Genomic DNA, 19425 nt, shown 5'->3' on the forward strand with positions numbered 1-19425 from the left:
AAAACTCAACATTGACCAACCAATCATGAAAATGAGGTAAATGTAGGAAAAAACATGCCATATTGAAATTTACACCTTTCAATCATTGACATTACAGACCAAATCATGAAAATTTCAACCTTGAACAATGATCCATGAAACGAGGTCCGTGCCAGGTGAACCCTGTCTGATGTAATGCAGATCTTGCAAGGATCCTATTCACCAAATATTTTTATCTTATTTATACCCACAAAAGCTTATTTAAGCTGTTGCTGAACCAATAAAAGAAGATCAAAGACAATGGACATATCCAAAAAGATAAATGACCCATTCAAGAATATTGAAATCTGGACCAAACTGAGGCAGAATAATAACATCTACTAGTAACTCTTTAACAAGTTTACTTCAACAAAGATCAAACTTAAATGGTCAAATTAAAATAAAACAAGCTAAAAATTAATTGAAAATTTGCTATAATAGAACATGGTTAATGCCAAACATAATTTGTATTTTCTCATTGCAGAGAAACATAAGATTAAAATTATAACATGTTGAAATTAAGGCACATCAAATAAATAAATTATAAATAAAATATTTTGCATCCATAAATGAAAACTTGAGGGTAAACACATTGAAAATTTGTAAGAAAGTTCTAAAAATTTATATCTAACAGTATCACTACAGTTATCCAATGTTTAGTTACAAAAATAAGAAGTTTCATATACGAAATGCAATATCAAGATAATAATCTGGTTTGTGTGTACTTCTTAATACTGGTTTTCATTTCATGTATACTGCATATCAAAGAACTAAGTATTATTTTCTTACTTCAAAATGAGGGCACACCAAAATCAAAATAGGTGATTGGTAAATAAATCGATGAATAAAATTTTATAAAGCTATACACACTGAAATCAATCTTGCATTGGCAATTAAGTTGTTTATACCATAAACAACACTTTAAAAAAAATGTTAACCACTGATGAAATCTAATGGATATAACACTAAATCTAAAAGGATTTTATGGGCATAAAATGCATTTGGCATTATACTGTGGATTCAATTATTTTGAGGACAGTTCGAAAATTCATTTCTGTTTTGACAAATTTTTCATTATGTTGAGAGAAAATATGCATTTTGTTGAACAGTTAAAATCTTGGTGCACATACACCTTGAAAATCTCAGAATGGCACTAAACCAATAGCAATCCAAATGAAAGAGTGATAAATTTAAATGAAACAGTGATAAATTTAAATGAAACATAAATATAACTGGTTTTAAGTCACAGTATCTAAAAACAAAAATATGCAATAACTAAACAAAACTCTGTACATATAAATACATACATACACAATTGCCATTTATATAATTGTTGTGCAATATTCAATACACTGATAACATGATCAAACAAACAAACAGAACTCACCAACACACATTGTGTATTTATAGAACTCACCAACACACATTGTGTATTTATAGAACTCATTTTCACACATTTTGGTTTAATTAGCATACTAGTACACAAATTATGTTTTGAACATAAAATATATTCATTTTCTCATCCTTCATCTTAAATTCCTTTTCAAAAAAATTGTGTTATTCATTTTTTACTTTATTGATGGCTTTTGAAAGATACAGCTAAATGTAACCGAGAAAATTACGTCTATAGAGTTATTAGCTGCCCTTCCGAGTTATAACTCAGAAAATATAATTTGTCTATATTTGTTCAGGTCAACAAGCAATCTGAATTATAAGTCTGTCAAATCATTTTTTTTCTTAAGTTTATCAAAAAGTACCATTGTGTATTTCTTAAAAAGATGAGGAATTTCTGCATTCTTATTTTCATTCACACATATTGAGATCAATATTTACACATTATACATTTTTTAAACTACATTCCATATTTTCCATGATAAATATTGCTTAATGAAACAAATAATGAAAGTTTGATGTATTACGTTATTATGAAACTGGTTGCAACAATTATCCATTTTCAAAATACTGACTTTGTTTCAAATCTTAAATACTTTGGCAATGGGAAGCATAACACAGATAAAACAAACTGTATCCCTGTCTATCAAAAAGTAAATGGAATCAGAATGGTATAATCTGTAGGATTTGACAATCATTTTTACTTCATCAAAATGTTAAGCATTTATGGTTAAAAAGAGATTGCAAAGTATATGATTATGCAATAAAAATTAATGAAAACATGCTTTTTTGGTAAGGTTTGAAAAGGCAAGGATATAGTTTGTTCTACCAAGCTGTTGTTTCCCAATGCATTTTTTTATAAATAGGAAACATTTCCCAATGCATTTTTTTATAAATAGGAAACAAAGTCAGAAATGATCAATTTAATTTCAGGCAACTTATCTAATAAATAGACAGCTGACAGCTGAAAATAATTATCTATTGTAACATACTATTACACATTAGAGACTTTCTCTAAAACAAAAAAAACAACATAGTAAATGCAAGTAACAATGAGACTTTTAACTTTCCTAATCCCACACTAACAGATTTAGTTCTTGCTTAAACATCTAATTACTTCTACTTTTCATAGTTCTAAGTTATACCCTTGTTTTAAAGCAATAATTAAAAAAAAAAATAATAATAACACTGCCTTTAATGAATATTCCAGTTGGTAGATGGACAACAACAAAAATTCTCGCAAAAATTGGCAATAAAAAACTAGTCTAAGAAAGATTAGATAATGTTCCAGTCAAGCACGAAAAATAGATACCTCAAATGAACCAATAAAAACTACATAAACTTATAAGAAATACAGTGCAATGTAGAACACATGAAGCAGTGATGTATTATTTTTGTTTGACTTCTCCACTAGTTCAAAGAAAAATTGTCAATTGACAAAAAAGTCACCAAATCCTTACTCAACTATTTAATATAACTTTCATTCATTGACTGATATCTCCAGTGATAAAATGAAAAATAATATCTTTCTACAGGATAAAAATTTAAACCTAAAAAAATATATCACAGCAAAAATTAACGAGACGTCCCTAAATAAAATAATTGTTTACTTAAATATAATAAAACCTGACGTACAACCAATACCAAAACTAAATCACATGATAAGAGTGAATCAACTTTCCAAAAAGAGAATATTAACATCTGACTACAGGATTTTACAACATCAATATTTGCTCAAACACTTAAATGATTATTCCCTGAAACAGAGCAGGTTTTATTTCTCATAAACAAAATTTAGTATAAAACCTATAAAAAAGATTTACTCAAGCAACACAGCTTACGAGGTTATCAATAAAAATCTTAAATAAAACTCATTAAGTTGACATACTTAAGTACAATGTCTATCCTAACTTTATATTCTAAATATATTTAACATCAGCTGTTCTGTTTATCCACAAACATTCGGTTCTCTGTCTCGTCGGTGGAGGTGTTAGAATTATCATCTAGTATAGAGTATATCTTGATAACTTCTCCCATCCCCTTGGTTACACCTTGTCTAAACAAGAGCTTTGATCCTACAGTTATATGTTCTGGCTGTTTTATAAATTTGAACAGGACTTGAGCTTTCTCACTTGTCCTTATAGAATCCTGTAAAATGAAAACAAAATTTCATTGTGAAACATACAGAAATATTTCTTTTAGGATAAACTTGTTAAATTACTTCTTTCATCTTCTCTTTAATTCTAATTCTAACTTACTATTTCAGTAAGTTGTACCTTAGAATATTTTGTATTTAATTTAAGCTTCTTCTACTTATATGTTTGTTCTAATTTTTCATTCTTTAGATAGTTAACTGTATATTTTTTTTAAAAATGTTCTTTTTTAAATCACCAGACCTTTTGTCCTATCATTTCTAATTATTTTACATGAAACGTTTAGTTTTACCTTTTGATATATCTTTTCTATTCTGCAGATCTGACAAACACTTCCAACATATAAAGTTGTTTCAAATCCTATAGTTATTTTGTTTGTATGGAATAATAAGAAAACATCAGCCTCAAACTGGTAACATACTGATGGCTGTACTTCAGGACTTAGTAGTACCATACCCTGTAATATAATAGATGTCAGTAACTTGTACTCAACTAATGAGTTTAAGATCATATATCAATACATAACTATTGAAATTCAGATCTTTATTATCTGAAGAATTTCAATATTCTTTAAATCATAAATGTGGGTGTACCATATTGATATGTTTATTTGGTAATTTATAATATGAGTTTTGTGTGTAGTTCTAGTTTTTGTTTTGTTGGTTTACACTGAACAACAGACAAATCTTGAAACAGTGTCATTTCTTTGTCCTGATAAATTTCCAGTTTTATCAATGCTTTTTATCCCATGATGAGTCGAAATCTCAAATTGCATTTAATGAAATTTAAATTTATGATAACAGACTCAACTATGGATGAGTCAAACACTTTTGTCTGATACAGGAGTTAAACTATTGATGGCTTTTTCTTCTAAAGAACTTTCTATTTTTTTTCATTTTTTTTTCATATATTTGAGCATGGCAAAGATCTTTTGATTCAATGTAAACATTCTTTCTATAGCTGTATGGAAATTCCTGTTAGTGGTAAAATCAAGTATTAAAAGATATTCTATACACTGACATATTTTAAAGGTAATAAGATGTCAATGTAGAGCTTATATGTCTATACAAATTACCTTCCTGAGGACTTCTCTTTTAACATTGTTTAGAGCAACAGTTGCAGTTTGTCCTGCCTGTATCAAGCGACAAGGGAGTCTATTTCTATATACAGACTTCACATAAACTTTGGTAAATGATCCATCTTCTAATGGTCCTAATTGTAAAGCTTCCCCTTCTTTTATGGAACCCCTATAATAATATACAAATGTACCTAATTCCTGTTATAAATGAAATATCAATGCAATAAGCAACAACAAATTGTAATTTTACAAGCTGAATTACGCCTTTGGGTGCACAATGTACTTGCTGTGTTGAAGACCCATTGTGGCCTTTGGTTTTTTCACTCATTGGTTGGGTTGTCTCATTGACACATTTCCATTTCTATTCTCAATTTTATATCAAAATAAGACATACTTTTTAATCCATGTACAAAATAATTTAGTTGTAACTTGATCTTTTCACCCAACAACTGCCATATGGTACAAAATTCATTACAATTTGTCAATTTTTTGTTGTTTAAAATGCTTGCTTAGTGATATATTGGTGTTTGTGTTGGATTTTTGTGACTTAACTTTAATTTGTGAAAGTTTTGATAATCAGAATACAAGGAAGTCAGTCTCTTTCACTTTTGTTTTATACTTTCAAATATATCCATCAAAGTTATACCAATTTCTTACCTGTGTATAGTACCACCAACCACAGTTCCAACCCCTGGTACTGAGAACATACAGTCAATCTGCAAACAATAAAAGATCAGTCAAAACAAATTTTCATACAAGTGAATTTATACATACTATGTTACAGTCTTTACTAGAAGAAAACAAAAATTTCAAAAGCATCTAGTTTCTAAAACTCATAACCTTTGAGTTAACCATAATTAATAATAAAATGATATTCAAAATCTTGTCTGATACTATCTGATCATTGAATTTTTCAAGTAGATATTGTGGATTCAATAATATTTATTGGATATTAATTTTTGAGGATTTCATTGGTACTTAAGGAACCATGCATTCAAACATTCAAGAATTACACATTTTCTAAAGGAATGTATGCAAAATTATCAAAAATTGATTTCAATTCAAATGCAAGATTTCCGGAATCCACGAAGACTGGTATCCACGAAAATAAATTAATCTGCAGTATACAAAGTTGCTTAACTGCTATGATGATAACACATATATGCCAGGGAAAAAACGTTACGACATATGTACCTGATATTCTGTATGATGTTGTTTTAACTTTTCTCTTTCTTGAACATTTTTCATTGGTGGGAGAACATTGAGGAATTTAGTCAGCAGATCTAAGTGTTTACCAGTTACACTGGACACTGTAAATATTGGTGTGATTCTGAAAAAAATATATGATAAAATAAAATTATTTAATAGTAATATCATGATGATTAAAATTAATTTTCCACATGTTTTAAAGTAAGTGGGGTAGAAATATAGAATTTTCTTATAAAGAAACAAATATATAATGCATGTAAAGATTGAAATAAATGGGGAATGTAAAAATGCCTTGGCTTGCATATAAAGTTATAGAGGGACATTACTCAAGAATGGTGAAAGTGATGCTACCCAAAATGTACTTGATCTGTGTTTTATGGTAGTAAGCATTGTGTATAAGTATGAACATTTTATTGAGGCAAACTTAAATAAGAGAATGGTAACCAATGAATTTAGTGAAATACAAATGTGCAAACAGATGTTTAGACCAACAATACAAGGGCAAACCTTAATGCCCTGTTCACTATTGCAAGGGCATAAAAATGTCAAATGTCTCAATTTGATAGGATGTGTTTTGAAAGAGAGGGAACATGTCTTTATTAATTCAGTTGAAAAATATTTGTTTTACAAATCTGGTTACTTACGTGTCAGAATCAAAATTAGTAGCAGCAGTAATGGCATCGTCGTCAGATTTAATCCTTAAAGGAACTTTTTTACAACCAGGAGATTTTAATATTTTTTCCAGTTGACTAACTGTCCTTTCTAACACAAATCTTCTACATTTGTCTATTTTTGTTACAACTACAAATACTGGCACTTTTAAAGCTAATGTAAATCCTAAGTGTTCTTTGGTTGTACCAGCTGAAAACAAACAAAAAATGTAAAGTGGGGTCATTTAATATCTATTGGATATTTCTTGAAGTACAATTTTATTTGAAATTAAATTTAAACCGCCACAAACATGAATGACTCCTCAGTATTTGTACATTAATGATAGTCAATGACTGGTGAAAAAAAAACTGGAGAAAATTAATTGTTCATCTATAATAACACTTAGTGTACTCCACACTTGTAAACCAGAGTGCATTGATATCATTTAAACACAAGTCAATTATGGATCATTTAAAAGCATACTTGACAACAGTTAAACATCTCTTTCAAGTTGTAAATATTATATGCACATAACAATTTTCATTCTGCCTTATCAATGGATAGTAATCTATGATACCCTTATAAAGTGAAACTGTAATGAAACAAGCAGATGTTTGTGTGTTATCTTACCTAGCCCAGTATTTGCACTAACAACAAGCATGGCAAAATCTGGAGCATAACCAGTCAATCCAAAGATGGTGGTTTTGAGATATTTATGATGTCCAGCTAAGTCTATCAATGTTATAAGTTTGGTGGAGTTTTCACAAATTTCTTCCACTGTTCTTGACTCGCTGTAGTTTATAATCTGAAATAAAGATTATAACAGTTAGTCTAAATATTCTAAACAAATATAAAAATTAAGAAATGTGTTTGAGTACTTCATAATGCATAATAATTATAACCTGATTTATAGAAACTTATCTGTAAATGTGATGAAGTATTTAAGAATTCAATACTTTTTTTCCATTATAGTGGAAAGCAAAGTAATGTTGAACACTTAATCAATCCAATAGTTACCTCCCCTTTTCCATTAAAACCCAGAATCTCATGACTTATACTGGATGTCCTTCCAGACTGTATTTCATGTAAATGACGGAACAGATTTAGTCTTGCTCTCCCTCGTCCATTGTCTAATTCTCCCTGAGTTAATACGCCAAGTAGCGTACTCTTTCCAGCATCTACATTCCCAAGGACTGCTAGTCTCAAATCAATAAACTACAAAAGGCAAAAGTTCAAACAACTATTATGTTTGCTGCAGCAAAGTATGCAATAAATTGTCATTTCTTTAATCATATTTCTGAGCAAAAATCATTCAACTGAATATTTATTTAACAATATTTTTCTTACAGACTGGAATTTGATATAGTCAAGAATTAAATTATACCTGTTGGTCTTCTGGAACTTTTCTGACTAAAATTTCTAAAGCATGCCTTGGATTTTCTCCCCCTTCTGCATCTATTGTTCTTTCTCTTAATATTGAAGTTGAGGCACCTAGCCTAAAAATATATTCATAAATAAACTTTAATTCAATGTAAATCTGAATTCAAGGTTTTGTTCATGACATTCTTCAACTTTCAAGGAGAGAATTAAAATATTTTCCTGGTATTTGATAAATAAAGTATTGGTATATCTTAATCTTCAAAATAATATTGTTTTTATTATGTCAGGCATATTCTTTATTTTGTTGACCATACATTTAGTGCATATTCATGCTTTTTGTTTCTATATAGATTAGACCATTGGTTTTCCCATTTGAATGGTTTTACACTAGTAATTTTTGGGGCCCTTTATAGTTTGCTGTTTGGTTTGAGCCAAGGCTCTGTGTTGAAGGCCATACCTTGACCTATAATGGTTTACTTTTATAAATTATTACTTGGATGGACAGTTGTCTCATTGGCACTCATACCACATCTTTCTATGTCTATATATTATTACAATGAACCAATTTTACAATATTTTAAAACAATCTGTTAATATGATACATGTATGTGTTCAGTGTGGGACTTGTGTGTACTAGATCGATAAACAGATAATCAAGTCTTCTACCAGAGATATCATAAAGTTTCAGCCACTTGAAACAAAGTGAATAATTCACATTTAAGCTCATGACTTGTAATTCAAGTTATTAACGTGTAGAAAATTTGATAATCTATAAATATTCATTTTTTTAAAAGAAGATTCTAACCTTAATGCCATGGTTTGTAATGTTTCCATTGACTTGTCTAACTCTGGTTTGGTCAATCCTGCTAACAATCCATTATCTTCTACACCAATCTCATAGATTGCCTCCCCTTCTCCTTCTTCTAGCCTCCATTTCATCTGAGTTATCAAATGCTCTAGTCGGGATTCAGTTGGATTCACTAATTTTAACTGTAAAATAATCACCTTATTTCCTTATCATTTTATAAAATTGAGAATGGAAATTGGAAATGTGTTAAAGAAACAACAACTCGAACAAAGAGCAGAAAACAGCAGAAGGCCACCAGTGGTTCTTCAACATAGATAGTGGACTTTAGACTCTTACATGTCTTATCATTGATTCAGTATTTGACATAATTTAATTGTAACATGAATTTTGATAAATTCTCATAAACTTTTGTAATTTTCTATATATGTTTTACTTATATATTTTCAAATTTATCTAACACTTGAATAACCTTAGATGCTATTGACCTTAACTTTGAACCTTCTTTTAAATCAATATACACGTAGTTGGAATTATTGTAACGAAGGAAATCACTGAACATAACAGATCATTCTAAAAAGACCAAAGTTTAAATCATAAATGAGGAAGTAAGCACGATTACTTGTCTATTGAAAGAAAGATAAACAACTGTAAAAAGTAAATACCTTGTATTCAATGTTTCCTTCTTCAACCTGAAATAGTAGAAAAAAAGTTTATAAAATACCTCAAGGAAAATATAGGAACTTTTTACTTCACACACTATGTTGAGATCTTTCAATGAATTTTTTTACATCATCTACCGTCTAGTTTTTAGAAATTGAAAGCCAATTACTTTTTGTATGCAAAGAATGGTGAATCAGCTAATACACATTAAAATTGTACCAAAAGTCAATTACTAATACACATAAAATTGTCCTAGGTCACAGTAACTGTAACTTAATAATTACAAAGTGTTTACACTACAGTATTTATGCTTTTCTGAGTTAATCACCAATAAGTTTTGCTTCCAAAACTATAAATCCATTTTTGGGGGGAAAGTATGCTTAAAATATTTCGTCGCTGTTATGCAAAAACCTCGTATCTAAGGTTTTCATAATTTTACACCAGGCAATAAAAACTGATTTTTTTTTATCGATTATTTAGAATTAAATATTTATGTTCCAATGTATGCAAAAATATCGTATCTTCTAACCAATCAATTACCAAGGCGAGCAAAAATTTCTGCACCTATATTGTATTTTCAAAGCTTTTCATTATTTCTAAGCTAAACATAATATATTAGACAAAAAATTGACAAAACTGTACCTGTTATAATCTCAGCTGCTAGTGCCATCTTTTTTTTCTTTTGAGATATGATATTTTCGCACAACAAAATGTCTCACCAATCCGACTACACTTTTTCGTCACTTGTCAGAATTCGGGTTAATGATTGGTTAGAAGATCAGATATTTTCGCATTCAGTGGAACATACATATTTAATTCTTAATAATCGATAAAAAGATTTCCGCAAAAAATTGAGATACGAGGTTTTTGCATAACAGCGACGATTTGTCAAATGCATACATGTGAACCTCCCGACGGGAGTACAAAACTCCCGTTTTCAGGGGTCTACTCCCGTCCTCCCGTTTAGGAGAAAAAACTCCCGTGTATGAAATATTTCATGAATGAAAATTTTCAGACGCCATATTTGATCATTTCTTACTACTGTACGGGTGTAATTGACACCTGTGTTAAATTTTACCTGTACATCAAAGAAGATGTATAATTAATTGGCTTCACTTGACAGCTGGGGTGTCAAACATACTTGTAATCAACGATGTTTACCTCTGACTAACTGCCGTTGTGTTATAAAAACGATGTGTATTGGGAATATTGAAATACATTTTTGTTACTTCCCTTTGTTTTATCCTGTTTTCAGTTATTTTGCTTTTAAAGATGTAAATTGTAAAAAGACTATAAATGATTAATATTTTAATCAAATAATCATAAAAGGATGTTGATTAAATGAATTTAAATGTTTTTGGACAAATAAAAAAATATAAATTTATAAATTATTTTAGCAATCTAGACCTTCTTTTATGGATTAAATTGAAGTTTATATTATAAATCTGTTTATTGAATATGACCGGAATATACAATATTGAAAACAACACGTTATTAATTTCTTGCGTCCGAAGCGCTTTTCTGGATTTACCTTCATCAGGAACGCTCAAAGCCAAACATTTGAAATCCAAAGATGTATAAGTACCGAAACCGTTGAAGAGCTGTATGTCAAAAATACCTAAAATAAATAGCCAAATTCATCTAAAGCCAACTTTGCCTGAGGGAGTTGAAACCTTAGTTTCTTAATAATTTATAAATTTATAAACGGACAAATATGTACATTTAGACTAATTAAAGTTCTAATTTAAAGTTTTAGTTAGTTTAATTGGGATTATAAAACCTTGGGTTTGAGAATTGTAGATGTTAGAATATACAAGATTTTATTGTGTAAGCTAGAAATAGCAAAACATTTTACAATGTTTATGTCTTTTTAAGTTTTCTACAAATATGACTTTCATAATGCTTAAAAGCCATTCAGTACTACTGTTAGTGTTTGTTATTTTTTTAATTTATTTATGATGTTGCAAACAAACATGTAGAGCTTATTTCTTTCTTATTTGTCTATACATTTACCAATGATAAGGAGATGGAGACATGAATAATCAAAATTTGCGGTCGTATAAAAATCTATACAGATAAGATAGATAAATATAATGATTTATTTGCAAGCAGTGAACAATCATTTATCAAAAACAAAACAAAACTATTTTTTAAAACAGGAAACAGATTTTTCTTAATATTTTATTTTATTCAAATTGAAAGGCAATAAGGGACCATAAGGGTACTTTAAACATATTACAATTTGTAGAAAAAACACAATTTCTACTTCATATGGTTACATTTACGACAAAATTTATGTCGATAAAAAACCTCCTGATCTGAGTCCTAATCTCCTGACCAAAATTTCCAAATCTCCTGATCTGAGTTTCACAGTCCATCACATGTATGCAAATGATCAGTAATACAATCTGGGAGTTTAACAATTTTTTTTTAACATTAAATCAAACCAATTTTGCTATTACTATATCTATACATTGTACATTGTTTTGTATTATGGACAAGTAATTTCATTCTTTTGACTTAATATAAAATTTAATTTTAATTTGAAATTTAATGCTACATGTATGTCCCAGCAGAGATATTTTAGAGATCAAGTATATACATGTATACATTTGTACTTCTTCTTCTTCTATGATATACGAGTAGTACATGTAATTAAACTCAGTATAAGTACTCAATACTTGTACGTTATGTACATTGTACATGTAGGTGCTGGTAATGTCTATTTACAATAAAAGATCAAAGATAAAAAATATTTAGTGCATGCTGTACAGATGATGCAGGATGTTAGATTATAAATCAGGCCTATGACTTGTGTCTTGCACTATCTCTTAATTCTGAAGCTAAGCCATGCTGGAATTTCGAATAGTATGTTCTTACACCTTATGTAGTTTAAATTTTCAAGAACAAACTTTCCATGCATGTATAACTGTTTAAAAAAATATAAATACAGTTACTCAAAACTGAGACTACTATAACACATGTGTTATAGTAGTCTCAGCTCAAAACCAGCTAATAAAATGAACTTTTTTATAATCTTACATAATTTATCCATAAAAAGAAAGTTTTTTATATAAATTTTGCTACACTTTTATGTTAAAATTAAATGGGAATGTGTGTGATGTCCAGTAATTGGAGACAAATAGGATGAGGTGAAATGATTCTTTTGAAGTTATTTGTTAAAGTTCATAATTACAACAACCTGGACTGGCATATGTTGACCTCTGTTGATGCATTTGATTTGATCTTCTATATGCGTGTAAAAGCCTTAAAGGTAGCCAAATAAACGAAGTATACTTAAAACTTAATACGTAAAACAAGTGCCAAAAATAAAAATGCATTTTACTGTATCATATTGACATAATACAACGTCATGAACTATTGACAGGCTAAAACGAAACCAAAACAAACCTCCGGTGGCAACGAATTTGACATATCGCTCTCTATTCCGTGGTGATGGTGATCCATTTCTAACATCTTCAGTTAGTTAATTATATATATAATATGATGAACGTCGACATAACAAGATTTCTATACAGTTATGAGAGATATTGTTCGATGTTTAATTGGCCACAAAAAGATTTCCTTTCTGTGCGCCATATTGCATCAGCTGTGGCAACAATAATATCAAATCGGTGTCGGGAATTTCCGTTTTACGGATGTATATATATACATGATATAGCCAGGTATACGTAACCAGAGACATTATGTCTCTGACGTAACATTCCTATTATCAAGGCTGTGATTAAAAATATTTATAGATACTCGCACACACATTCGAACTTTATTATTTTCACATTCATACCAACATTTAAATTAAAGGTAAAAAAAATAGAGGCAAGATATAGTCAAGGATTTACTAAATCATAGTTTTGAACAGGGATTTCTGTTCAAATCTGTATTGCCATTATATAGCATGTGAACAGAGACATATAATACAAAAATGCCATTGTATTATATGTCTCTGATGTGAACAACATAACAAAAAAAACAAATAAAAATAGTATCTCAAATGTTTGTAAAACAATTGAAAGGTTTTTCCTGTAAAAGTGATGTTTTTCTTAGAGATTTTTACAAATTTTCTGTTTCATGAACATTTCTCGGTAACCGTTGTAATTTGTGATTTCTGTCTGAATCTTTACATCGTATCAATGTATACTTTGTGAAGAAAATGATATAGAAACACTTTAACAGATACTGACCTAATTTTCCATCCGACATCTTGTGGTGACCGTGAATGCAGTTACGGTCATCAGCTTTACCCCAGTGAATTGTGGCAATTTATTCTGAATTTTGTTATCATTTTTTTTAATTAATGGATAATATCAGAAGTCCGTTACTACTGATAGCCTTCTGATAATAAGTTTAATTCTTGTATTCATGCCTTTTCTCAGATTATCGTTTAATTTTCGTATATATAACCAGAGATATATATGTCTCTGATATAACTTCAGCAACGAAATCGGATTTTAGGAAGATAATTAACATCTTTAATGAAAAAAACAATACAAGAGATGTATCATGACATGTCTGTTTTCCATTCGTTTGATGTGTTTGAGCTTTCGCCTGATTTTGCCATTTGTAAAAGGATTTTCCGTTTTGAAAATTTCTCTTGGAGTTCGATTTTTATTGTGTAGTCTTGTCTTAATTTTTGCTGATATGCTTGGTCTATATTTGCCGTTTTGTGCTTCTTTGTAGATATGGAAGTTTTAAACTACCTCGACTGGCTATACAGCCCTTGAACGGTCGGAAGTGCTTCAATCTTTCACGGTTACATATTTGTTTGTTTTCATAGTGATTAAAGGGGCACTAGCTACGAGATATATAAAAAAATCTTCAGTAAGATTTTTTTTTGTTCAATCAATAATGAAAGTGAAAAAGTGAAATAATAATTCGCTTTTATCAGCCAAAAATGTCAAATTAAGCGATGAAACATTGATAATTACTGTTTCACTTGCAAGTGAATTAGCCGACCTCATTTAATCCGTATTCATGTGAACTTCAATTTAATCCCTCGCTAGAGATTGACAACGCATGCATTATACTTTCTTTGACTCACCAGTCGGCTCAGTAGTCAGCACTTCGATGTTGAAATGAATATCAATTATATAGTCATTTTATAAATGTCCTGTTCACTAAACTAAGGATTTTCTTATCCCAGGCATAGATTAACTTACCCTATTTGACACAACTTTTTTGGAATTTTGGGTCCTCAATGCTCTTCAACTTCGTACTTTTTTGGCGTTATAATTTTTTTGATCGAAGTGTCACTGATGAGTCTTAAGTTGACGAAACGCGCGTCTGGCGTATTAAATTATAATCCTGTTACCTTTGATAACTTTTTACACCACTGGGTCGATGCCACTGTTGGTGAACGTTTCGTCCCCGAAGGTATCACCATCTAAGTAGTCAGCACATGTATGTTGACATGAATATAAATTAGGCAGTGGCTATTTGACCGGCTCCGGCTAAATAGCAAATTTGCTATTTGACTGGCACCGGCAACATAGTAAATTTGCTATTTAGCCAGCACTGAATAAAACTGTTCATTAATGTGATTAGCAGCGAAGAAAAAAGCTTAATAATAATTAAAAATCATTTTATCACAATATGAAGCATTAGAAATATAGTACAATAAAAAAAAATATTGAAGATGTTCATAACTAAAAAAATCATAACTTTATAATATCAATTAAAAGCATGAAAACAAATTTGTTTATATACATTACTAAATATATGTCTTTTTCTAAAATATTTTAAATCTGTGATACATCATTACTCTATATTACCAAATTTTGCTGAACACTTTCTGATTGCCTTAAATTCTGTGCGAACAGAACGAGACCTCAAGACAAGTGGTATATTTCATAAGAGAACTCTGTTTCAGCATTCTCGAATGATTTACCTGAATATAAATATCAAGATTTGTGACACCATATGCTTGGACATATATCCTGAAACAGTTTTCACTACGGTCTGAAGTAAAACTGAAGCAGAAAGAGAGCAGTGATAGAGAGATTATATGGACCACTACAACAAACAGTCATCGGTCTTCCAAAAAAGAGGACCCGAAAAGCAATTGTGGACCATTTCACATAAGAAAAGTTCCAAAGAAATCGGATTTCTTTTATAAGACGGTTTGTTGGAAGCGATTTAGCAAAAAAATGCTGCTGATAGCAACATTTTAATAACCGAGGAACAAGTTGAAGCAAGACCTGTCTTGTTTGGACTCAATTGTAAACCGTTTAATTGATTTAATCAAAAAGTATTGTCAAAAAGATGCATGGGTCTATTTTAAAAAGCGTTTATAAAGAGAAATAAAAGAACCCTATGCACACATGATACAGATTCAAAGGAAGCCAGTGTAATGTGTAGTTCCTGTGTGGAGTGGCAACATTTATCTTGTGCTAGATTAAAACAACTTTCAAAGGCAAAGAACTGGTTTTGTAGCAATTGCAAATGTTAAATCATGTGTCCTTTTCAAATCGTAGCAAACAACTTTTAATATTGTCTCTTTTAGGATGTACGTAGTTTTACATAACACTATATTTATAGCATGGCAGGATATTAAAACGGCATAGATTTTACACAGATTTGGACATCAACCTTTTCAAAAATATTTTTGAAAAGAATATATATTTAAAAATGTATATACAAATGTGTTTTCATGCTTTTAATTAATATTATAAAGTTATAAATTATTTATTTATGAACATCTTCAATATTGTTTTTGTTAATGTACTCAGTGTATTTCTAATGCTTAATATCGTGAAAAATGATTTTAAATTACTATTAAAAGCTTTTTATTCTCTGCTAATCATATCAATGAACAGTTTTATTTAGTGCCGGCTAAATAGCAAATTTGCTATTTTGCCTGTGCCGGTCAAATAGCAAATTTGCTATTTAGCCGGTGCCGGTCAAATAGCCACTGCCTATAAATTATATGGTCTTTATTTTTTTATAAATTTCCTGTTCACTAAACTTTTCGAAAACTAAGGATTTTCTTATCCTAGGCATAGATTACCTCAATCGTATTTGGCACAACTTTTTGAGATTTTGGTCCTCAATGCTCTGTAACTTTGTACTTATTTGGCTTTATATCTATTTTGATCTAAGTGTCACTAATGAGTCTTATGTAAACGAAACGGTACCTTTGATAACTTTATAGAGATATAACAAGATGTAATATGAGTGCCAATGAGAAAAATCTCTTCAAATAAACTCATTATAGATACCAAGATCGAAATTTTGTATGTGCGATAGATGCGCGATTTTCCTACAAACGACTCCATCAGTGACTCCATCGAAACTAAAAAGTAAAGCATATAAAGTCCGAATAGATAACTAAGATGAAAAGCACAGAGCTCACACAGAACAGCAATTAAGCTATAAAAAAGGGCGTTAAAAAAACTATATACTTATCCTTTGTGTTTGCTTATTTAAAAGCAAACAAGAAATACATGTTCACCTTTAAATCATGCATGCAATGCACCAAATATACAGACATGTGCAACTTACATTCAAAGATACCAAAGGGACAGTCAAACTCATAAAATCTAAAATAAAATGACAACGCCATGGCTAAAAATTAAAAAGACAAACAGACAAACAATAGTACACATGACACAACATAAAAAACTAAACAACACGAACCCACCAAAAACTAGGGGTGATCTCATGTGCTCCGAAAGGGTAAGCAGATCCTGCTCCACATGTGGCACCCCTCGTGTTGCTTATGTGATAAGAAATCCGGTAAAAAGTCTATTTCGGCAGGTCATACTCATGAACGGGAAGGGAATTTTAGTTACGACGTAAGGAACATATCCGATATCATTTGTGAAACGGTAATTCCATAACAGTCAACCACTCGTGATGGCGTCCGTAAAATTTACGAAGGGATGATTTCAACTTCACCATTTGGAACTCTTGGTTTAATAACTTCCTTGTGAGGAGCAACCCTCTATCAAGGAAATCAGGATATGAAATGCAAGCGGAAATAGCGTATCAATTGGGAAATATGTACCCCGTAAGGCCTGTATGCAGGTGCTGCTGGAATGTTGCTACTTAGAAATGGAAAGTTCACAATTTGAAAGTTGACATAATCTCTTTTGTCGTAATGTTTTGTTTTCAACCGACCCTCATTGTCAATCTCTAGATGTAAGTCAAAATATGAGGCCGACTTAACTGTATCTGTAGTATCTTTTATCTCTAGTATAATGGGATAGATGCGTTCCACCAAATTTTGAATTATTTAGTGAAAGAACATCATCACATATAGCGGAAAGTAGAGTTAAAGGATATTGCTAACTTCTTGTTTTTCTTCCTAAGAAGTTCCTGCATGAAGCCAGCCTTTTAATAATAAAGAAACAAGTCGGCAAGTAGAGGGACACAGTTTGTTCCCATTGGAATGCCGACAGTCTGTTGAAAAACACGTCCTCTGAATGTAACAAATATGTTGTCAATCAAGAAACCAAGCATCTTGTTTCAGAGAACTTTTTGTTTGAATCAGAGTGATCCTTTACAAAGAAGGATTTATTCCTCCCTAAGACAAGATACTTGTATCTACGTTGGCCATTCTTTTTTATGAAGCAAAGCAATACCAACTCTTTCAATTTGTCTTTAAGTTTGGGATGTGGAATACTTGTGTATAGCGTAGAAACGTCAAATGTTTTAATACTGTTACAAGATGAAAGAGAGTTAGATTGTATGTACTCTAAAAGATCTTTGGATTTTTTAAGTATCCACATCTGATTCACGCCACCTCTAGAATAGGCAGTTTCACAATTACTTAGAAGCCCGTCTTTGATGGCTGATAAAATAGATTTTAATAATTTAGAAAGAGGTTTCATGGAGCACTTGGAAGACCCTGCAATATACCGTTGTTTGTAAGGACACTTATGTAGTTTAGGTATCCAATAAACTTAACCATGAAAACTTAACTTTGACCAATAAACAATTAAAATGAGGCCAAGGTCAGATAATACCTGCCAGACGACAAATACACCTTGCAAACCTTGCAAAACAGACAAATACACAAAAACCTAACACTGAGCAATGAATAATGAAAAAGATGTCAATGTCAAATAAAACATGTGAGGTTGACATGTAAATCATATATTTCCGTACATATATACAGTAGACTAACTGCATATAGTAGAAGATTAAATTGCTTCGCTGAGCATAGCCTGGTACCACTACAGAGGTTAAACCCTAAACAGCTGGGGCAAATTTGGACACAAAATTCAATCTTTTTCATACTATAGGTTTTTTACACAAAATTCAATCTTTTTCATACTATAGGTTTTTGACACAAAATAAATGTCAAGATCTCACAAATCTATTGCCCAATACTGTGCAATTAAATATCCTTCTTGAATTTTTTTAAATATTTGGGAAAAAAGTTTTGAAACCCTTAAAAAAAGTCCCCAAAACTTTTTGAATCCCCCTGTGAGCAATTATCTAACACTTAATCCCAGCCTTTCCTTTGTAGTATGGAACCTTGTAGTACAATTTCAGAAAAATCCATACTCTTAAAACAAAAGTCATTGTCTGGAAACTAGAAAAAATGCTGGTTTTTGGCACTTTTTGGCCCTTAGTTCAAGTGGGCACATTACCCCCAAATTCAATCCCAGCCTTCCTTTTGTGATATGGAACCTTGTGGTACAATGCAATACTTAAACGCAAGTTATAATCCTGAATGTAGAATATGCATGAAAAATCCAATAGGGGCCCCCCATTCCTAAACGGTTAGAACCCTTATCCCCAAAATCAATCCTAACCTTTCCTTATTGGTATCTTATTATATTTCATAGAAATCCATTCACTCTAACTAAAGTTATTGTCCAGAAACCAAATGTGTCTTTGTACGCCGCAGACAACAAAGATGACGACATCATAACATTATAATATCCCCAAAAAATGTTTGCAGTCCTATAAAATTAGACCAAAACACAATAAGATACTTTGCTGAGTGCAGCCTGATACAACCACAGAGGGCCAAATTTGGACACCATGTTAAAGCTTGATACTGTCTGAATTTGGATTGTGATGAAATGTTTGACATAATATACGTTTCT

General features: G+C 30.6%; 1 protein-coding gene across 1 annotated transcript; it reads right to left on the reverse strand.

Moving 5' to 3' along the window:
* Window positions 1–363: 363 nt before the first annotated feature.
* Window positions 364–12970, reverse strand: LOC134710402 (GTP-binding protein 2-like). Its single transcript, XM_063570757.1, has 12 exons — window positions 12761–12970; window positions 9352–9378; window positions 8687–8871; window positions 7886–7997; window positions 7519–7716; window positions 7132–7306; window positions 6495–6711; window positions 5836–5971; window positions 5299–5357; window positions 4639–4810; window positions 3856–4020; window positions 364–3558 (listed from the first exon to the last, which is right to left on the reverse strand). Exons 1-12 carry the CDS (start codon window positions 12824–12826, stop codon window positions 3346–3348), a joined length of 1725 nt encoding a protein of 574 aa, XP_063426827.1. The 5' UTR covers window positions 12827–12970; the 3' UTR covers window positions 364–3345.
* Window positions 12971–19425: the final 6455 nt, after the last annotated feature.

Source organism: Mytilus trossulus, chromosome 3, assembly GCF_036588685.1.
Source record: "Mytilus trossulus isolate FHL-02 chromosome 3, PNRI_Mtr1.1.1.hap1, whole genome shotgun sequence".
Lineage (NCBI taxonomy): Eukaryota > Metazoa > Mollusca > Bivalvia > Mytilida > Mytilidae > Mytilus > Mytilus trossulus.